The sequence below is a fragment of the Dunckerocampus dactyliophorus genome, chromosome 7 (genome assembly GCF_027744805.1).
Source record: "Dunckerocampus dactyliophorus isolate RoL2022-P2 chromosome 7, RoL_Ddac_1.1, whole genome shotgun sequence".
In the NCBI taxonomy this organism is placed as follows: Eukaryota; Metazoa; Chordata; class Actinopteri; order Syngnathiformes; family Syngnathidae; genus Dunckerocampus; species Dunckerocampus dactyliophorus.
In genome coordinates this window covers 20,671,067-20,685,990 of record NC_072825.1, presented here as the reverse complement: position 1 = coordinate 20,685,990, position 14,924 = coordinate 20,671,067, and the positions used below count along the sequence as shown (strand labels likewise).

The 14,924-nt window shown below is 40.3% G+C and overlaps 1 protein-coding gene across 4 annotated transcripts in view; it reads left to right on the top strand.

Annotated features, from left to right (window-relative positions):
• ptprub (protein tyrosine phosphatase receptor type Ub) overlaps positions 1-14,924 on the top strand; it is a 251,866-nt gene that overhangs the window by 174,822 nt on the left and 62,120 nt on the right. For all 4 annotated transcript variants that reach the window (XM_054781885.1, XM_054781887.1, XM_054781886.1 and 1 more), the window contains exons 8-12: positions 5,128-5,445; positions 5,918-6,027; positions 10,882-11,083; positions 14,329-14,431; positions 14,527-14,800. In XM_054781885.1, the coding sequence (XP_054637860.1) occupies positions 5,128-5,445; positions 5,918-6,027; positions 10,882-11,083; positions 14,329-14,431; positions 14,527-14,800 (1,007 nt within the window). The remainder of the gene's footprint in view (positions 1-5,127; positions 5,446-5,917; positions 6,028-10,881; positions 11,084-14,328; positions 14,432-14,526; positions 14,801-14,924) is intronic.

The window sequence follows — 14,924 nt, the reverse complement described above, 5'->3', positions numbered from 1 at the left end:
TCAGAGGTGGACTTGCTTGTGTGTTTTGGATCATTGTATTGCTGCAGAACCCAAGTTCATCTTAGCTTGAGGTCACGAACAGATGGCTGGACATTTTCCCTCAGGATATTTTGGTAGACAGCAGAATTTGTGGTTCCATTGATGACAGATGCCGATGCAGCAAAACTGCCACAGACCATCACACTACCAACACCATATTTTACTCTTGGTATGATGTTCTTTTTCTGAAATTTGACGTTACTGTTACGTCATATGTAACGGGACACACACCTTCTAAAAAGTTAAACTTTTGTCTTGTCAGAACACAGAGTATTTTTCCAAAGGTCTTGGGGATCATCAATATGTTTTCTGGCAAAATTGAGACGAGCTTTAATGTTCTTTTTGTTCAGAAGTGTTTTTTGTCTTGGAACTCTGCCATGCCGGCTGTTTTAGCCCAGTGTCTTTCTTATGGTGGAGTCATGAACACTGACCTTAACTGAGGCAAGTGAGGCCTGCAGTTCTTTGGATGTTGTTGTGTTTTTTTTGGTTTTTTTTTGTGACCTCTTGGCTGAGTCGTCCCTGCACTCTTGTAGTAATTTTGGTTGGCCGGCCACACCTGGGAATGTTCACCACTGTTCATGTTTTTGCCATTTGTGGATAATGGCTCTCATTGTGGTTCACTGGAGTCCTCAAAGCTTTAGAAATGGTTTTATAACCTTGAGACTGATAGATCTCAATTAATCTCAGTTCTGTTTTAACAGGGAGGCAATCACTTTTTCACAGAGGGCCGTGTAGGTTTAGATTTTTTTCTCCCTTAATAATAAAAGATTTCATTTAAAAACGGCGTTTTGTGTTCATTTGTGTTGTCATTGACTAATATTTAAATTTGTTTGATGATCTGAAACCTTTAAGTGTGACAAACATGCAAAAAAATAAGAAATCGGCAAGGGGGAAAACACAATTTTTATCCCCTTTGTTACATCTCAGCTGCTAAAAAAGCCCCCAGAGAAACAATATGTTACTCAGACGGCATCACGTTGTTTTGTACACACTGAGTATCTTTTTAAATTTTTTTGTGCCAGACAAAGTGTGAACACACTCTTAGTTTTCTTTAGTTCCCTTCCCGTTGGACTCTCAGTCGGAATCAAGCAGCTCTTTGTGAACAGAGGACTTTGATTTGAATCTTCTGTGACTGGTGTTGTGCATTTCAGTCCCATCTGTCCGTGATGTTTGACAAGAACTAGCACTGGGTGAAGTTATAGACTGCTACGTTAGTGTGTTATGCTAGCCACCGCCAGACAAGCTGCCATGTGCTTGTCATGTGTGATCAAAAGATCTTAATGTCTTGCATTGCATTGGTGATTGATACGTTTTTTCACTTGTGTGACAATCCATGTTAGAAATGAGATACGTGAGTTGCATGAGCAAGCCTTCATTTGCCATCAACATTAATACAGTGTTTGAACATATTAATATTAGAATGGTTAACTTCTGCTCGTACTTGTATGATACACGTTATATGATGGCTGTGGTTTTAACTCTGGAACAAATTAATCCCAATATAATTCATGTAATTCTTAAACACACACTTCTTTTTTTTTTCCTTTCTGCATTGTTTTTTTCATTTTCACAGAATATTCTATGTATAGGGCTACCAAATGATTTAACTTTTAACCTAATTAATCACAGTTTTCAAATTAATTAATCATGATTAATCACAATTTACAACTATGTCTGAAATATGCCCATTTTTACTGTATTTTATTAAAAGAAGGATAAATGACAGGACGCACTTCTATATATTTGTTTGTATTAACAACTCCAAATTAACTGAAAATTAAAATCAAGCTAAAAGATAGCACATGTCTGAAAATCGATTAATTTTATTTTCGATCTATCTTAAAACAAAGCATTTGAATCACACTTTAACTGTGTTCAAGTCACAATACGGTTATAGAGGAGCATCAGACTGTGACTCTGTGCTGTCATAACAGAGAGGTGTGGCTTGCCATGATGCGCATGCGTTAATTACGCTCAATTTAACCTTATGAATGAAATAAATTTGGTGCCGCTGCCGACGTGTTGTTTTTGGAAAATGGCGACGTGGACATATTAAACACAAGTAGTGAACAATTATCAGTAATTGTTGAGACATGGAGACATGAGTCGGATTAAAAAAGCTCTGCTTTTTCGTACTCCTTTTTGTGCACGTGAAATGTGACGTTTCTTAATGTAACATGTTAAGTACCATATGTTGAAAACCACTAATGGAAAACATTTCTTTTGAAATCCAAACAAGTCAATGTAATGTAGTAACGGAATGGATTTCATTCTACTGTAGAGTCCCTACTATATTTTGCATTTATTTACGACAAGGCAGAAATGCCTACACAGATGTACTTTTTTTTCATCTGAAGCAGTCAGTCCAAATCACCTCCATGGCTGCTTTGTACTATCCCATGTCACAATTTGAGCGGAGACAACAAAGCAGAACCCGTCACTTTCAATCTCACGTCCAATCTCTTAGGATCAACATGGTGCTCTGGGCTTTCGGCCACGTTGGGGCGGCTGCGGGGTGTCAGAGAATGGCTGCCCATGGCCCACCGACAAGTAAAACGAGGCAAGGCTTGGCACGAATGTCCACTTTGAGAAAAGCCACAATGAGTACACTGTGTGTTGTTTGTTGCTGCTTTCATCCATCCAGAATGTAAATGCCTCACATTATTTAGACTCGGGCTGTGAAGACTATTAATTATGCCACTACAATACTTATCAGTTGCACTCAACAATGGAACACGAGTATTTTATTTTTGTGGCCCATGTCTACTAGTTAGTGGTATTAGTCTGCATGATGCGGGGGTCATATTTTGTATCTGAGATGGCTGAAAGCAAATTAAAAGAGAAAGCTGGTGACTGCAGAGGCCCTCTGTGTAGATTGGAACTGTCAGTGCATTTTACTTCAAAATAATTGGTACCACAGGCTGTAATAAATGCAAATGAAATTGGGCATAGGACTGTTGTATACGATAATGTTGTTTTGCTGTTTTGTAAGCGCTTGAATGTGGACAAACTAGCAAGTGAGGAGATGATGAAGGGTGGTCAAAACAATATAGAAAGAGCAGTGCAGAATATGACTTTAATGCATGAAATGTCTGTATGTAGCGTATTAATGATGCACCTGCTCTCTTATTGATGTTCCCTGCACTAGTCAGTAAGGAAATGAAGACTCCTCCGATCCGTCCTTTACTCCCATATGTCTCCTCAATGTCACTCCCCGCCTCCCCGCCCATTCCTCATCATGCTTTATTAAAATGATAAAGCACCACAATACATTATGTTGCTTGTTGACTGTGTTAACAATTGATGAATGTCCCCATTGATAGTGAGGATGTCCTTGGCTTTGATTGGGATGCTCTTGAACACTGGGGGGTCTGTGCCTCCCTCTACAAGAGGCTCTCTGTATCTTTCAGTATTGATGAAAGAGAGAGATGTCGTTCTTTTAGGTGGACAGCATTACCGCAGCCATGAGCAGAATTAAATTGTTTCGCTCTAAAAATGTGTAATGATCCAGCAATAAAAATAACAAGTAGAAGTCAGCACCCTTGCACAGTTAATACAAGTATGTTTGTTTATGGCAGCCAGGGCTTGTTGGAGAGCAACATCAAGTTGTACATTGTCTGATTAATTAGCACAACTGACTTGAGGTCTAGCGCTGCTAAAGGGGAAGCAAACAGGCAATAGTTGACCACCCTTTTGGAAATATGGCTGCTTTGTGGACCGGAACATTTAAAGGCTGGTGCAAGACCCTGACATCCAGAATATTTACAGTTTACATGACACTATCAAAAATCTAATTGTTTCATTGGTTAAATGCAGGCAAGGAAAAAGAAGACGCAGTGGCTCAAGCTGTTTTTTGAGGAGTCCTTGTTTTGTTTTGTTTTTTGGATAACTGATGCAGAGGACATTACATGCAGCAGAAGACAATATTTTCAAGTAAAATTAAACTCGCCTCCCATGTGTAGGGTTTTCTATGTGTTGGCAATGAGTTTTGCCAATTGCGGTCGTTTGTCGCCCCCCCTGTGTAGAGCCATTAGTGTTGGCAAGGTGGACACAGTTTTGCCTAAAAATTCCTCCAAGTGCATTCAAACCAGAGAAAAAGAGAAGTCTGTTTATATACCATAGACAAAACATGGTGATAGCTAGACCAACGTGTATTAAAGGATATATATATATTTATTTATTTATATAGTTGTATTTTATAGATTAAAACTAGGTGTTTCAATGAAATGTCTGCGACATGCTTCGGCCAATATACCCCACGTATCAAGAATTACAGCACACTTAAACCCCTTCTAAACAGCCCTGTTTCGAGCAGCCAGTTTTGAGGGGCTGTCATGTCTCGTGCAAATAAGTGACTGTTCACCCCACCCCTTTTTACTGCAGTGGCAGTCAGACTTGATGTGCGGGCCCCTTCATGGATGGGCGAGACAGAAGTGAGTGACAGAGTGGTACAGAGAACAACTTGGCGCATGTCAAACGTCATCATCTAATTTTCATAATGGTCATGGCCATGATGCATAACTCTGGCCAGAGTGGAGATTTTCAAAAACTCCCACTCAGTGTTTGTGTGTAGATCGATAAAACAGAGCATTTTGATTTGAGTCATAAGAAATGTGTTTTTAAACCTTATTGAGCAACAGAATATTAAATTGTTGACTTTTGGGTTGTTTGATTCATTTCGTGTAGCAGTAGACTCGCATGCCTGGCCATACGTGCGAAGGTAATTTAAAAAAAACATTCATAATTTTAGCTGTTCTCCATTTACTGTAAGTGTGCGCTAATTTTAAAGATAATGTACAGGTTATTGTACATCTAATATCTCACTATATTGATTAACAGATGTGTTACATCAAGTCAGTTGTGGTGTGTGCATGGTAAGATGTGGCAAGAAGCAGCATTACGATGCATCTACTGTATGGAGCTTTAATGACAAACTACACATACAGTCCCATTTATGTGTTTGTGAGCAAAGGCGAGTGCTAAATCTGGTTGTGTAAAATGTATTTGTGGCAGGCTACCACAAAAATGTATGGGAAACACTGCAGTTCTGTACCGCATGTTTTTCATCTTAATTTCTCTCCCATCCAGAGCCAATGCGTGCACTGCGGGGCCTCACGGCCACAGATATCCAGCCCAGGCAGTTGTCTTTGCTGTGGGAGAACCTGGCGTTCAACGTGACACGCTGCCACACATACTCAGTGTCCCTATGCTACCGCTACACCATGGCGGGCGGCGGCGGCGGCCACAACACCACCGTGCGAGAATGCCTGGCCGTGGAGCACAACACCTCACGCTTCACACTGCGTGATCTGCCGCCCTACCACGGCATCCATGTCCGTCTGTCACTGGTCAACCCTGAGGGCAAGAAAGAGGGCAGAGAGGTCACCTTCCAGACTGAAGAAGACAGTAAGTCCCGGGAGGAGGATGGGGAAAAGACTGACAAGACAGCAAAACAAACAAACAAAAGTTTGAGTAAAATGATTTGGTTTTGATTTTTTGGCTGGATTTATCTTGCAAGTGTAATTCTGATGTAGTGTTAATGTAAGATTTGTATTTATATGTTGTTTGCTTCAACCACTTTCTCGATCAGACTATTGTTTCCATCAACATTGATGCACGTTTACTATTGCAAGCACCTTAAATGTCCACAATGAGGATTGACAGAGAACTAGACCATACAATTTATGTATTCACTGATGCAGTCCATGTATGGACGGTGTATTTAATTAAAGGTGTCAACCTGCTGTAAATAGCAGGTTATCTATCTGTGATGGTGCTTTGTTCCCGCGCAACGTGACATGGTGTTCGTGACTTGGCTGATGTAAACAGAACAGGCACAGTTTCTCAGACAAATGTGTGTTATGACAATGTCTTCCAGTCCCAGGAGGCATTGCACCAGAGTCACTCACCTTCACCCCGCTGGATGACATGATCTTCCTCAAGTGGGAGGAGCCTCTGGAGCCCAATGGCCTTATCACTCAGTATGAGGTGAGTGAATATAGTGAAGTCAATGTCCCACTGGCCAATGAAATCCACCTCTAATGACCCATGTATAGTTGTTTAAATGCTTTTACACTACTTCTACCACTTAATTTGCCTGTAGTTTTTTTTTATTTGGTAGAAATACATTGCTACATATTTACTCATAATCTCAGATGTCATCTACTCAGGGTATGCTTCAGTAAATCAGTGAAGAAACACTATTGCTTTGCTTGAATTAGAGATGACACTACATTCAAGCAAGTGGTGCTGTTTTCTGTCTTTTCCATATGTAGTTTATACTTAATTCAGAGTATGGTATAATGAAACTGATCTTACAATCTCTACAATCATGTTTTGGGAGTCATTTCTTTAGTATGTGACTGTGTGACTTTGATTTTATCGGGCGTGACTTTTGTCTTTTCACAAAAGCGAATTGGCCTAGTGGTGACACAAATGTATGACTTGACCAGGAAGAAATAAACTGTGCAATTCTGCAGAGCCTTCTCACTAGGTGAAATGAAACTGATTGATACATTTTCTAATCTAATTAGTTAGTCTTTGTCGTGGTGTGATCTTAAAGTAGTTTGCTCATCGTCCATGTGAACAGTGTCCATTTCACCCATTTTCTGACATAAGACCTCTTCAGTTTTTATTTGTTTTTTTTTTATACTTCCATATTGTATATTGTGTGTCATTTGGCGGAGGTCCTGGATTGAGCCACTTCTTTGTAAAAGCCCTTTTACATGTTACCAGCATGATCATATACCCAAACTGATCGTCCCCTGACACAGACTGTCCTGATAAATGGCCCAGGTGCAGTACTACAGAGTTTCATTGTCAGTGTTGCCATTGTAAGAGAAAATGGAAATATAAAATTAGGGGTATCACAAGACACCCAACTCTCGGGTAGATACAGTATGTTTGAGGTGGGCAAGCTAATTTTATTGCCTTTTATGTTGTTATAAGTTTCGACTAAATTCTGCATACTGGCTCGCTCATGCTGATGGGCTCACCTTGCTCATTATTACTATTCCGCCACAGGGGCTGTGGCATTTTTCTGTGCAAGCATCTTTTTCCCTCACGTTACCTTGCATTTCTCCTCATGGAGCTACACTCTTCTCATGTATGTATGCTTCGCCCACACACACACACACAGACAGACAAAGTGACTGTATGACTGACAAGAGGTCTCACTCTGTTCGGCGTTGACTATATTCATGAAGCGTCTTGGGCTGAAACCAGTACACAGAGTGAACTCTCTTTCCCTGTTTGGAGGCGAGAGACAAGGAAAACAGACACACATGCACATGGCAATAAATGGAGGCCGGCAAAATCATCAAGTTCATTTTCAATTATCATGATTTATTTTAAATCCCGAGGCGTTTTTTTCTGAACGAGAAATCTTGTCATGTTTTAATCTAGCGAGAACTCGTGACACCCCTATTCAAAATAAATTGTCACATCACTGTAGTTTTTCAGGTATCTGGCCTAACCAACATTTTTCTCACATTAAAACACAACTTAATAGAATGTATGTAATTATTGACCAAATACTTTTTTCTCTGGTCAACAGTTAACAGTTAAATAGTACAGTGGAACCTTGGTTAGTGTCATTAATCCCCTTCCACAAGGTTGGATGCCCTATTGTAGAGTTAAGGTTTTGAACCATAAACCAAAGCCAGCATCATTAATTGACAACAAATGTGCATCTGTTGTGCTGTAGGCACTCTGTGGAGCAGTATCATGATTTGGTGTTCACTGAATGTACTGTTCCGTCTGTGGCGAGGCATCGGTGAGACCTGCCAACCTTTTCCTTCCTTGGCCTCTCTCGCAATGTCCCCTCAAGAATATTATTAAATAGGATTTGTGGCCTGACATAAAATGGATGCGGCTCAGGATATATTTATTTATTTTCATACTGCGTGTTGATCACCCGCCGCTGACTGTAAATGCTTTATACAGAGCTGTAGAAATCCTCTTCATTTCTCTCAAATTAAACCATTGTCCACTCTGCTTGAGTCTATTGATTGTATTATAGAGTTTCCACACCCTCGCACTGCTCTGTGCTGAAATTGAGCATCTTTTAGATTTGTCAAGATGGTATTAACTCAGACACATGGTGTGCTCAGAAATTTATCATGACATTTTTTTTTGAAAGAAGACAAGTACAAAACGTGTTTTGGATGTTTTATTTAGCCTGAAAACATAAACATTTGAATACAGGTCTCAGGAACAACTGGTAAAAATAAATAAAAAAAAACATTTATAATAAAAAAATGACATATCTGTACATTATACATACATATACATTTAAAGACAAATCTTTGCGTTTTTATTAGTTATTAGTAACAACATTTTAGCAGTTTCTAGTCACATTATTCCTTTTTGCTCTATTTTCCACTTTTGCTGTTTTTTTGTTTGTTTTATTTCTGCAATGAGCCACTTTCCACAAATGGCCCCTGTGCCACACTTAGGACACCTATGCGTGTTTTGCGAGGAAGGGGTGGTGCAGCGAGGCAACGGAGGATTGTGTCCAAGCTCTACCTCCTTGGCTCTGTTGGTCAGGGGCTGGGTTTCATTGTGGAGGGTTTTTTTTTTTACAGCTTTCAGATGTGCCTTGCACAGCGTTGCGAAAATGGAGCTTACTCCTGCTCGGCGGATTCTTCACCTTTGTCGACAGCTTGTATTTAATTATCGAATTATCAAATGCATGTCTCAAGAAGCACTTAAGTGTGCACCCTTACTCGCTAAATATAGAGACATTGCCGCTAAATTGTTGGTGCTGAGCCAATTACAATGAGCGTCAATAGGACCGCTTGGTGATTAAAGGGGACCTATTGTACAAATTTTCGGGCCTTTGTTTTTGCATTCTGGACTCCTATAGAGCAGCTACACACGATAACCAGCACAGAAAGCTTTGTCGATCTTCCAGACTGTTTCCTTGGGTTTCCTGCCTCCCGTCGGTGTAATTTACTCCACCCCGGCCCTCCTCCAAGTACGCCTCCCGCCGAGCCCACTCCGCTGTGATTGGTCACACTCCCGAGCGCTCCGGAGGACTTCCGGACAGCTTCCGAACCCCTTTTGTCTGATAACTTACATAAAATAAACACAGTTAGGCACACCCGAATAAACATTTCTTGGGAGCACGGTGAACAGAGCAGAGCGAAGCAGAGCGGGGGGAGGGCAGGCCTACCGCAATGCCTGGGTATGCCCATATAAGGAAGTCCCGGTTGCATTGACGTCAATGGGACTTGACAATTGTAAAAAAAATTATAAAACACAGCGTGCAGAGCCATCCAAAACTGCTTTCTGGTCTCACTTCCAAATGCGTAAACCTCATTATCTGAACCGTCATCATTTAACACGAGAGTACAACATTGTAACAACATTTATAGGTCAGAAATGAGAAAAAGCATAATAGGTCCCCTTTAAGGGTGCCGACAAGTCCGAACATCTGTGTGGGTTGATCTGACAAGTAAACTTGATCAAATGTAGAATTACTACAACTTCTGCTTGGACAACAACAAGTAGCAAGCAGCTGTTCAACGCAGATGGATAAAACAGCAACACGTAACTCGCTGATGCTGACACTGGGAACACCAAGGTAGGTTGGATTGCAAGGTGTGCATAAGGCACTTACAGTAATGTGTGCTTCCAATAATGCCTTGCACACTGCCACTTCCATATTACTGTATTATTGTTCATAGTAGCGATGCCACAGTTCACAGTCTTGATGGGGTTCTGGCTACCCTGTTCTCACGACACAGCTTTTCTCCAAATGAGAAATCTCAGCCCTTTTTACTCGTCACAGGAGATCTCTCAACACCCCTAATTTCTTAGATTTGGGTAATTACACTACATTTGTAGTGCACATGTACTCCACTGCTCCTTCATCCAACAAAGTCACATTGCTTATACAATGTAGGTCAGTTTTGGAAACCAGCTGCAAAGCAAGAATCAAAGCTATAGTTATAGGACCAAATTACTTCACGTGAATAAAACGTTACGTTAATTCTGTATTGATAGCAAAAAAATCATGTGGTGTACAAAACATTACAATTGTAATCCACCTCCACCAAATCACTGACATATATTTTGGTTTTATTTGCCACTATGCATACACTTTTCGTGAAGTTAATATTGTACAGTCATCTTTTTCTATGTTTTTTATGATATGGCGGTGATGGAACACAGGAAAAAATAAGCACATTGTTGTCGATACAGTATGTGAAACTTGTGAAAAAGGCAAAGAGGGTTGTTGGATTAATGTATACATATTAAAGAAATCACCATCATGAAACAATTTTTAACATAATCACCAAGTCTGTGGTTGAGTGTGATTGAGTATACTGTATGTCTATGCACGTTTAGTACTTCAATTACAGCACATGTCTGTTTTATGTGTGTTTCATTGCAAACGCAAAGTGCTCTTTGTATATGTGCCCAATCAGCGTCAGAATGTGGTAATGTCATCTCATTTAGCTCTCCACATTTTCAGTGTATAATTGGAATCTCTCTTGGGAGTACTGTGCAAGTCAGGCAAATCAGTCCTCCAAGAAAAACTTTGAAAAAAGATGGAACTTTTAAAGGACACTTATATGTAGCAGTTTTCTAGTTTTAATAACAGTTAATTGAAGTCCTGAACGTTTATCAAATTTTGAAACACTCAAGAGTCCACTTGAACTGTGGTTTGTCCTTTGTCCTTGGCCCATGGAAATTAAGTATGCTTTTACTTATCATTGTCAGTGCCAGTCAGCAATTACAGCTTTAATTGTAGTGAATTAAATAATCAAACCTTCGCCATTATTATGTCAGACCCCTTGTTTTAAGTTACCGAGGCCACTGTCTTTTCACCTGCAGATTAGTTATCAGAGCATTGAGTCATCTGACCCTGGCATCAACGTCCCAGGACCCAGAAGAACCGTGTCCAAGCTAAAGAATGAGACCTACCACATGTTCTCCAGCCTCCACCCTGGAACTACATACTTGATCTCGGTGCGAGCCCGCACAGGGAAGGGCTTCGGCCAGACTGCCCTCACTGAAATCACCACGAACATCTCAGGTATTTTACTGCCAGAAATTTACATTGTCATCTTCATCCACATACACAGTGGAAACACTGACTGCTCATACAATTTGGGATTCAACTGACATTTTTAACAGTCTCTTGGTGGTCGAGCCATCAACATAAGTGAAGTCACATGAGATGTCAGCAAACGCAAAGTGTGACTATCACCATACAACTGGAAACTTCACTTAATGGGATGTAGGAAAGCGGTACACACGTCTGTTTTGGCTTCTCAGTGCAGTATCAGCAATTCAATTACAGTATTGAATGAATAAGCACATTCATTTTAATAAACAGACGCTGACATACTGTACGTAGCATGTAGGAAAAGCACAATAGCTAGCCTGAAAGTGACCACAGTCGTGTAAAACATAATGTACAGTTAGGTTTATGATGGCAAAGTTTGACCCTAGAACAGGTCATTTCTATTTCTAAAAATTGTAAAAACAATTTGAAAAAATTGTTTTGAAACACTGGCGTTTGACCAGCATCACAGAATACATTGTACTCACGGTGCCGTTGTACAATTTTCACTGCAAGTGTATAGTAGAACAATAGAAACCAACCACAGCTTGTCTGCCAGATTGGAGATTATTTGCCAAATTGGTAAAATGATCGTTGCCAACACAAACCTGCCAGATTGCTCATGTTAGTATGAAAGCTGAGTTAAAATATGAAATGGCATCATCTCTCTGTGAAGGCTGTTCTTTTTTTGCCATCACTGTTTATCACTGCAGCATGCAGGTATAACTCCAGACTTCACCGATTGTGTGCTATTATTAGGATCTTTATATTTCCCTATTGACCTTGATATCTTTCTTCTTGTGCCAAGGCAAAAATAATGCTCTCAGGGAGAAGGAGCTATTTTCCATCGCCTCGCTAAACAAGTGGCAAGCTGTCATCTGGTTGTCCTTAAGACATTAATTAACTTGTGGAGAAACACCACCAAAAGGACAGGGCTGAACATTACATTTAAGGAAGGACGCTATATATACAGTACATTATATACTGTATGTTGTCGGGGACAGAATGTCACATCAGAGATTCTCAGAGCTTATTAGTAATGGTGATAGAAATCCAGCCCACCTCTTGGTCTCTCCTTTTAATGGTGCATTTGTGCTTGTTAAGGGATGGAAATGCTCCTCTTAGGAATGCAGGGCAAAGCCACTCCAAACTGTGTCTCACTCACACTCCTAAATCTCTCTTCTGAGAGAACGTTTTGTTTAATTATAGAGTTAGAGCACAATCCTTGCCTACTGGCTCTATGTCATAGACAATTCTGGCACAAAGCCATTCTGCAGAAAGAGCCCAAAAGTCTTTGCAGATCATCCGGAACTCCCTTGGCTGACCCACGGTGCAGAACATTCACTTACGCGGAGTATCTCTCAAATGGGTGCAACTATACTATGACTGTCAGCGTCTTAAAGCTATACATGCATCCAGCTCCATTTATACACATCCACATATACAGTATATTTAGACATGTGCACCACTATGACTGATGTGTAATCTTCCTTTAAGCAGAGAGCTGTCTTTCAAAGGCTTTTAATGGCCAGCGATCTTCACCGCTGTCTTTTTTAATGCCTTAGCAAAATTGATGTCTGCAATGGATGCTGCGATATTGGCCAACCACTTTTTAATGTGGTAATCATTTATTGGACATGACGAGTTTGCTCTTCTTTCCCTCACTAATTGACTCCTGATATTAAAGCAAAATGTGCTGCCACAACTCCAGGGAGGCGCGTGACTTAAGCCAAATCCTTTTAAATGAAAAAACCAATCAATTTTGCCTCCCTGGCATGACTTTTAATTGGACCTGTAGCCAGGAAAACTATAAGAAGTTCAAACACTCTGCTTAATAAGAGGACATGGGTATTTAGTAAATTAACTCTGCTCGGCATTTAAGCACAGAAAAGGGGTATCGTTTTCCTAAAATTCTACGGTGTACTAGGTCTGCAAGAGACGGAGCGTTTAATAAATAAGTAATAGCCAAACACTATATGTTAAATCCGTTCTGGGATAATGGTGGACTTCCTTTCCAGTGTCTGTCGGCATCATAAAACCTTTATTAACTCTACAGGCTATGTTCTAAATAACCTTGTATCATTCTTAACTGTCAAGAAGCAAAAAAAAAAACAAACGTTAACCGCTGTGTAGTAAAAGTAAAATAAAATAGAACCACTGACACTTTGATGACATTTATTTTAAAGGTCATGTAAAATGAAGTTATTAGAATTAACTTATTAAAAAATATGTTGTTTACTCACCATATATCAACATATCAGAGTGACAAACGCCTTGGTGGAGCTACGTGGTGGTCAGTGGTGGCCGTGGTCACCCCTGGTCACTCTCCGGCCACCCACTGGCCATGTAGACATTTCAGGTATCAACTTATTGCCACCCCTATGTGAGTAATGCTCTCATCTTGGCCACCCCAATGAAAATGTTTTGGCTCCGCCACTGGACAAACGGGCAGGGTGAGATTATTGCTCATGCTGGAATTGCAGCTGCTTCTTCTATTATACTGAGCAGCCAGAAAACAGCATAAGGGGGGTGCATTGTAGTGTAAACAAATCTAGCTAAACAAGCTTCATAGTGAGGATGGATGATCGTGATCGTTTTTTTTTTTAATGCCATATGTTTAATATATGTTTAATATGTTTAATGTCATTATGTTTGAGATACTACAACAAGAAGGAACTTTCACAATGCTAATGTGTGAGTTATTATTATTATCGTGTTATTATCACTTATCATGTCTACTATATTAGGTAATACGAGTATAAAGGTCACTATAGGGGTGTTATTCCATGTCTACAGGGCTCTAATAATGTTAAAAACATTTTGAGAAGGTCATAGATAGGTTTTCTATACTCTACTTTACTTACTATTAACATACTTACTATTAAAATATTAAATGTTACCATTAAAATATTTAATTGATTAATATTGAATCCGACTTCACTTATCACAGTCGGGTCTGGTATCAATTAGCGGTGATAAACGAGGGACAACTGGAAAGTCCCTCCCCGCGATCTTTTGTGTACAAGCTTTTATTCAGATCTCCACCAAAATGTAATGGGTTCTTCTTTGGCGCATGTCCCAAACATCTATATAGTTTTGTATTTTTGAGTTAAGTGCAGTATAAAAATAACTGCTGTAAAGATGTTCAATGTTTTTTGCATGGTACTGTATATAAACTATTTGTGTGGTATGAACTAAATACTGTGTGTCCTCAGCGCCCACATTTGATTATGGCGATATGCCCTCCCCCTTGAGTGAGACTGAGAGCACAATAACTGTCCTGCTACGCCCCGCCCAAGGCAGAGGAGCACCTGTCAGGTGAGGAATGCATCTTAAATTGTAGAATGCAAGCTTCTACTTGTATGCCAGTAATAGTGCATTAAAATGTTCCATTCTTACCTGTTTGTGTTTAGCACATACCAGGTGGTTGTACAGGAGGAGACAGGGAAAAAAGTAAAACGGGAGCTGGGGCTTCAAGAGTGTTTTCCACTACCGATGTCCCATGGCGAGGCCTTGGCCAGGGGCACCCCGCACTACTACACTGCTGAGCTGCCACCCAGCAGCCTGCCAGAGGCCAGTCCCTTCACTGTGGGTGATAATCACACTTACAACGGCTACTGGAACACCCCTTTGGACCCTCGTAAAAGCTACCTTGTCTACTTCCAGGCAATGAGCAACTTCAGAGGGGTGAGTGATGGGGAACACCCACCAGTGGTAGCACTTTGCTCAGCTTTAGTAAACACATAGTGAATCTCAGCCAATGTTGAGGGGTGTTAATGATGATGTGTTTTTGCTAATGCTGTGGCTGATG